At 55.0% G+C, this 7210-nt stretch overlaps 1 protein-coding gene across 1 annotated transcript in view; it reads left to right on the top strand.

Moving 5' to 3' along the window:
* Nucleotides 1–492: 492 nt before the first annotated feature.
* The window catches only part of LOC144952407 (elongation factor G, mitochondrial-like), a 32805-nt gene continuing 26087 nt past the window's right edge, over nt 493–7210 (top strand). The window contains exons 1-2 of the mRNA XM_078882802.1: nt 493–512; nt 3437–3522. Coding sequence (XP_078738928.1) covers nt 3457–3522 — 66 coding nt within the window. The 5' untranslated portion in view covers nt 493–512; nt 3437–3456. The remainder of the gene's footprint in view (nt 513–3436; nt 3523–7210) is intronic.

Here is a 7210-nt window from a genome sequence, read left to right as displayed (position 1 = left end):
TCCCTTCTACGTGACTTTACCGAAAGAACCAAGAAGATGAATCCCTGCATAATATTTTATTGTTTTATTTTTATTATTTTATTATTTCCCATCTACGTGACTTTACCGAAAGAACCAAGAAGATGAATCCCTGCATAATATTTTATTATATGTTTATTTTTATTATTTTATTATTTCCCTTCTACGTGACTTTACCGAAAGAACCAAGAAGATGAATCCCTGCAGTCACGAAAGCTTTAAATCGTTGACTTTAATCAAGCAGTAGTTGATAGACCATGACGTCACCGATTGCCAAGGCTTGCCACGTGCCGGGTCACGTGCGGTGTGACGTATGAGCACAAGCGGGGCCGTCGGCCATCTTGGGTAGGGGTGTGTGTGGGGGGGAGTGCACGTGACGCAGAATCACGTGATGCGCGCCGCGAGCCAATGAGAGCGCGGCGTGGCAAAACCGGAAGTTGTGTAGGCCCCGCCCTCCTTTTCACCCGGCGTGACATTGAAGGTGGCGCGCCCGCGTGAGTCGAACCCACGTGGTTTGGGTGAGTGAGGAGTGTGGTGAGTGAGTGTGTGAGGGTGAGTGAGTGTGGTGAGTGAGTGTGGTGAGTGAGTGTGTGAGGGTGAGTGAGTGTGTGAGGGTGAGTGAGTGTGTGAGGGTGAGTGAGGGTGAGTGAGTGTGGTGAGTGAGTGTGTGAGGGTGAGTGAGTGTGTGAGGGTGAGTGAGTGTGGTGAGTGAGTGTGTGAGGGTGGTGAGTGTGTGTGGTGAGTGAGTGAGTGAGTGTGTGAGTGAGTGTGTGAGGGTGAGTGAGTGTGTGAGGGTGAGTGAGGGTGGTGAGTGAGTGTGGTGAGTGAGTGTGTGAGGGTGAGTGAGTGTGTGAGGGTGAGTGAGTGTGGTGAGTGAGTGTGGTGAGTGAGTGTGTGAGGGTGAGTGAGTGTGTGAGGGTGAGTGAGTGTGTGAGGGTGAGTGAGGGTGAGTGAGTGTGGTGAGTGAGTGTGTGAGGGTGAGTGAGTGTGGTGAGTGAGTGAGTGTGGTGAGTGAGTGTGTGAGGGTGGTGAGTGTGTGTGGTGAGTGAGTGAGTGAGTGTGTGAGTGAGTGTGTGAGGGTGAGTGAGTGTGTGAGAGTGAGTGAGGGTGGTGAGTGAGTGTGGTGAGTGAGTGTGTGAGGGTGAGTGAGTGTGTGAGGGTGAGTGAGTGTGTGAGGGTGAGTGAGGGTGAGTGAGTGTGGTGAGTGAGTGTGTGAGGGTGAGTGAGTGTGGTGAGTGAGTGAGTGTGGTGAGTGAGTGTGTGAGGGTGGTGAGTGTGTGTGGTGAGTGAGTGAGTGAGTGTGTGAGTGAGTGTGTGAGGGTGAGTGAGTGTGTGAGAGTGAGTGAGGGTGGTGAGTGAGTGTGGTGAGTGAGTGTGTGAGGGTGAGTGAGTGTGTGAGGGTGAGTGAGTGTGTGAGGGTGAGTGAGGGTGAGTGTGGTGAGTGAGTGTGTGAGGGTGAGTGAGTGTGGTGAGTGAGTGAGTGAGTGTGTGAGTGAGTGTGTGAGGGTGAGTGAGTGTGTGAGGGTGAGTGAGTGTGGTGAGTGAGTGTGGTGAGTGAGTGTGTGAGGGTGAGTGAGTGTGGTGAGTGAGTGAGGGTGGTGAGTGAGTGTGGTGAGTGAGTGTGTGAGGGTGAGTGAGTGTGGTGAGTGAGGGTGGTGAGTGAGTGTGGTGAGTGAGTGTGTGAGGGTGAGTGAGTGTGGTGAGTGAGTGAGGGTGGTGAGTGAGTGTGGTGAGTGAGTGTGTGAGGGTGAGTGAGTGTGGTGAGTGAGTGAGGGTGGTGAGTGAGTGTGGTGAGTGAGTGTGTGAGGGTGAGTGAGTGTGTGTGTGAGTGCGTGTGTGAGTGAGTGTGTGAGGGTGAGTGAGTGTGTGAGGGTGAGTGAGTGTGTGAGGGTGAGTGAGTGTGTGAGGGTGAGTGAGTGTGTGAGGGTGAGTGAGTGTGTGAGGGTGAGTGAGTGTGTGAGGGTGAGTGAGGAGTGTGAGGGTGAGTGAGTGTGGTGAGTGAGTGTGGTGAGTGAGTGTGTGAGGGTGAGTGAGTGTGGTGAGTGAGTGTGTGAGGGTGAGTGAGTGTGGTGAGTGAGTGTGGTGAGTGAGTGTGGTGAGTGAGTGAGGGTGGTGAGTGAGTGTGGTGAGTGAGTGTGTGAGGGTGAGTGAGTGTGTGAGGGTGAGTGAGTGTGGTGAGTGAGTGTGGTGAGTGAGTGTGGTGAGTGAGTGTGGTGAGTGAGTGAGGGTGGTGAGTGAATGTGGTGAGTGAGTGTGGTGAGTGAGTGAGTGTGTGAGTGAGTGAGTGTGTAAGTGAGTGAGTGTGTGTGTGAGTGCGTGTGTGAGTGAGTGTGTGAGTGAGTGTGTGAGTGAGTGTGTGAGTGAGTGTGTGAGGGTGGTGAGTGTGTGTGGTGAGTGAGTGAGTGTGGTGAGTGAGTGTAGTGAGTGAGTGAGGGTGGTGCGTGAGTGAGGGTGGTGAGTGAGTGAGGGTGGTGAGTGAGGGTGGTGAGTGAGGGTGGTGAGGGTGGTGAGTGAGTGGGTGAGGGTGGTGAGTGAGGGTGGTGAGGGTGGTGAGTGAGTGAGTGAGGGTGGTGAGTGAGTGAGGGTGGTGGGTGAGTGAGTGAGGGTGGTGAGTGAGTGAGGGTGGTGAGTGAGTGAGGGTGGTGAGTGAGGGTGGTGAGTGCTGGTGGTGAGTGAGTGAGGGTGGTGAGTGAGGGTGGTGAGTGAGTGAGGGTGGTGAGTGAGGGTGGTGAGTGAGGGTGAGTGAGTGAGGGTGGTGAGTGAGTCAGGGTGGTGAGTGAGGGTGGTGAGTGAGGGTGAGTGAGTGAGTGTGGTGAGTGAGTGAGGGTGGTGAGTGAGTGTGGTGAGTGTGGTGATTATGGTGAGTGAGTGTGGTGAGTGAGTGTGGTGAGTGTGGTGAGTGAGTGTGGTGAGTGAATGTGGTGAGTGAGTGTGTGAGTGAGTGTGTAAGTGAGTGTGTGTGTGAGTGCGTGAGTGGGGTGAGTGTGTGAGTGAGTGAGTGCATGCACCTAGCCTGGCACACACGGGGGCTAGGTAATCGTGGTGGTAGTGTTTGTGGCCGCACTACCGAACCCGGCACATAACCCCCGAGTTCGATTCCACCCTCACGGCCCACCAAGGTCGTCTGAAGCCGGTCCCGGTCCTCGCCTAGGTCCACTCGGCCTTAACGTCAGTTGTCAACATCCACCACTGGGGGGGAGACAAAGGCGGCCGGGACGTGGCATTGGCAACCTCAGCCCCTCGTGTGCCACAGCGCCGGTACCCTTCATAGCTGCTACTAACAGCACTTGCCCCTACAGTCTGTTGAGGCTACACGGGGGACCTTTGTCTGTGTCTACCTTCATAGATGCTGCTACTAACAGCACTTGCCCCTGCAGTCTGTTGAGGCTACACGGGGGACCTTTGTCTTTGTGTACAGACACCCTCCCAGCAGGCGCCATGCTGCGTGTGACGACCCCTGCCGTGCGCTGGGCAAGACAGGGGCGGCTACTCCGTAGCAGCTCGGTACACACACACACGTGTACACACACACACGTGTACACACACACATACACACACCACACACACACATATACACACACACACACACGTGTACACACACACGTGTACACACACACACTCACACACACCACACACACACATATATACACACACACACACACGTGTACACACACACACGTGTACACACACACACGTGTACACACATATACACACACACACACACGCGTACACACACACAGTGTACACACACACACGTGTACACACACACACATACACACACCACACACACACATATATACACACACACACACACACGTGTACACACACACACGTGTACACACACACACGTGTACACACATGTACACACACACACACGTGTACACACACACACGTGTACACACACACACGTGTACACACACACACACGTGTACACACACACACACGTGTACACACACACACACACGTGTACACACACACACGTGTACACACACACACACGTGTACACACACACACGTGTACACACACACGTGTACACACACACACACAGTGTACACACACACACGTGTACACACACACGTGTACACACACACACACAGTGTACACACACACACGTGTACACACACACTACACACAGTGTACACACACACTCACACACGTGTACACACACACACGTGTACACACACACATACACACACCACACACACACACATACACACACACACACGTGTACACACACACATACACACACCACACACACACACATACACACACACACACGTGTACACACACACATACACACACACTCACACACAGTGTACACACACACTCACACACGTGTACACACACACACGTGTACACACACACATACACACACACACTACACACAGTGTACACACACACACTACACACAGTGTACACACACACTCACACACGTGTACACACACACACGTGTACACACACACACGTGTACACACACACACACACGTGTACACACACACACAGTGTACACACACACACGTGTACACACATGTACACACACACGTGTACACACACACATGTACACACATGTACACACACACAGTGTACACACACACATGTGAAGTACCGGTGAAGACGCTGGACACCCAGGTTGAGGCACACGTGTATTTATTTCAGCTTGTCGGTACAGGACAACACTAGAGGGGGTAGCGGCCCCCTCACCCGGATAACTGGGGATACCCCCTAGCTAACCTCACCTATCCCCAAGTCCTCCACTAACGGGCTAGGGGAGGCTAACTGGCCCGACACTGGTGAGTCGGGCTACGGTCTCCGGAGTCCCAGGGTCTAACCCTGGTTCACGGAACCACGCCTCTGGCTCGATCCTCTGCAGCCCTGACAAGGGCGGCGTCGAGGGGAGTCCAGGGCTCTAGCTAGAGGATCTTCACTCTTCCTCCTTCGTTCCCAGACTGAGCCCCGAGCTCTCTCTGTCCTCCCCCTTTATACCCCTCACCAGGATCCCAACCCCCCAGGCTGCCTGACGCGGACGTCGTTGCGGGCACCCCCCCCCCGTGTACTCCCGTAACTCCGCCCACTGTGTTTGTTACCCATTGGATCGTATGCACCTACAGCCCTCCCGTAACAGCCCTACATCACCCCCCCCATTACAGCTCGCAGCCGTCCCGGCTGCAACAATTCCAAATAAAGGAACATTTACCCCTCGACCCCGTGTGTGCCTCATTTTTTTTTTTCAACAAAATGCAAATTGAAGAACAACAACAAGAACAACAACCATACCCCCGAAAGGAATGTCCGACGCACCCCCCCCCCCGCATAAATACGAAATCCGTAAAAGCACGTATATACAACTAGCCAGGAACTCCCCCCAGCACACACAGCACACCCACGACACACAACGCACCCACAACACACACACCGCGCCCACACAACACAGCACACACAGTGTGCAAGGAGCACACCACCGACGCAGCATACAGTAACCATGACACGTGAAGGAAAATAAAAAAAAAAAAGTTTTTTTTTTTTCTTTTTCTTCCTGCTGTATATTATAAGAGTCTGCGCATTTTAGCGCGCGTCCTTGCCGCAGGCCCGTCACACGGGGCAACCCCGGACGGCGGACCATCCGGTGGCGGCTGTCCCATTCGAGGTGAGGTCGCGATTGAAGTCGCGCGACTGTCGGCATCACCTGTGTGGGTTCCAGGGCGTGAGCCCGTCATTCCCGGTGCACCTGTGGGTGGGACAGCCGGCAACACATCAGGCGAGAGCAGCGACGGACCCTCCGAGTCGGTCGACCCCCCACATGCTTGGCCTCGCGTGCGTGGCGTGGGCCCCCGCACCGCAACAAACGGCTTCAGCCTAGAGGGGTGTACAAACCACCGGCGCCTCCCCCATTGGATTCGAACGCACTGAGGCCTCAAAACCTCAACAACCTCGACGGGGCCCCGCCACGGGCGTACGAGTTTAGAGGAGGTCGCGAGTGGTACCTGGGGACAGTGCAGCCATGCCCTGTCCCCCGGCTTCCACTGCAGCACGTGCGCGCGAGCCAGTCTGAGGCGCTCGTTCGCCTTCTGACGCCTGTCAGAATTTAGCCTCGCCGCATCCCGCGCCTCAGTCAGTTTGTCAAGGTTAAATTTAACGTGATCGTCCAATTTAGATTTGCCCAGCGGCACGGGGATCTGCAGCTGTGCCCGAACAGGTGGGTCGGGTTCGCGGCCATACATAAGAAAGAAAGGTGAAAACCCCGTCGCAGCATGGGGAGCCAATCTGTATGCCGCTAGAACCCCTTGAATTTGTAAGTCCCAATCAGCCTGTGAGTCCGAAACTTGCTGCGACAACATAGACGTGATGGTGCGATGCAGACGCTCGACCATCCCGTCCGTTTGCGGGTGATAGGGAGAGGTTCGAATTTTTTTCGTTCCTAGGAGATCACAGACTTGTTTTAGGAGTTTCCCCGAAAAATTTCTACCCTGGTCGGTCAACAACCGCTCCGGGGCACCTTTGTCCATGACATAACCTTGGACAAAGGCGTCGACGATGGCTGCTGCCGACTGATTCGCCAGGGGCCAGGCCATAGGCCAGCGCGTAAAATATTCGACCCCAGTAAGCAAATATTTATTTCCCCTGGGGGTGGCGGGGAATGGCCCCAGAATGTCCAGTGCGACCAGTTCATTTATTCTGGAGACCTGGATGGATTGCAAGGGCGGGTTCGACTCCCGTGCCGGTGGTTTGCGCTGCGCACACTGAGGGCATGCCGCCAACAGATCAGCGACATCCCTTGTCATACCCGGCCAAAAAAAATTCAGCTGGAGCAAGGCGAGTGTTTTCTGGGTACCTAGGTGGAGGAGGCGCTCATGAGCAGCCCACACCACCTTACCCCGTAGGCCAGAAGGGACCACCAGCCGGTGACGCTGGGATTTCCCGTCCCAATGCATAAGCAAGCCCGCATGGGTTTCCCATGCGTCGGCATGACCCGTCACACGCCCCCTCTCCCCGGCGCGACGACGCAACGCGAGGAGGGAGGCATCCTCCAACTGGAGGCGCCCCCATTCATCAACGGGCAATCCAAGCAGGGAATCTCTCCCCTGTTCGGCGATATCAATGGGGACTACCGTTTCATCGTCGGCGGCCGCCGCCAGGACCGGAACCATCATGTCCCCTACTGGCTTGCAACGCCCCGACCCCAGGAGGCATGCGC

The sequence above is a fragment of the Lampetra fluviatilis genome, chromosome 67 (assembly GCF_964198595.1).
Source record: "Lampetra fluviatilis chromosome 67, kcLamFluv1.1, whole genome shotgun sequence".
NCBI lineage: Eukaryota > Metazoa > Chordata > Hyperoartia > Petromyzontiformes > Petromyzontidae > Lampetra > Lampetra fluviatilis.
The sequence above is the reverse complement of the archived record's forward strand: the minus strand, read 5'-3'. Positions and strand labels throughout refer to the sequence as shown.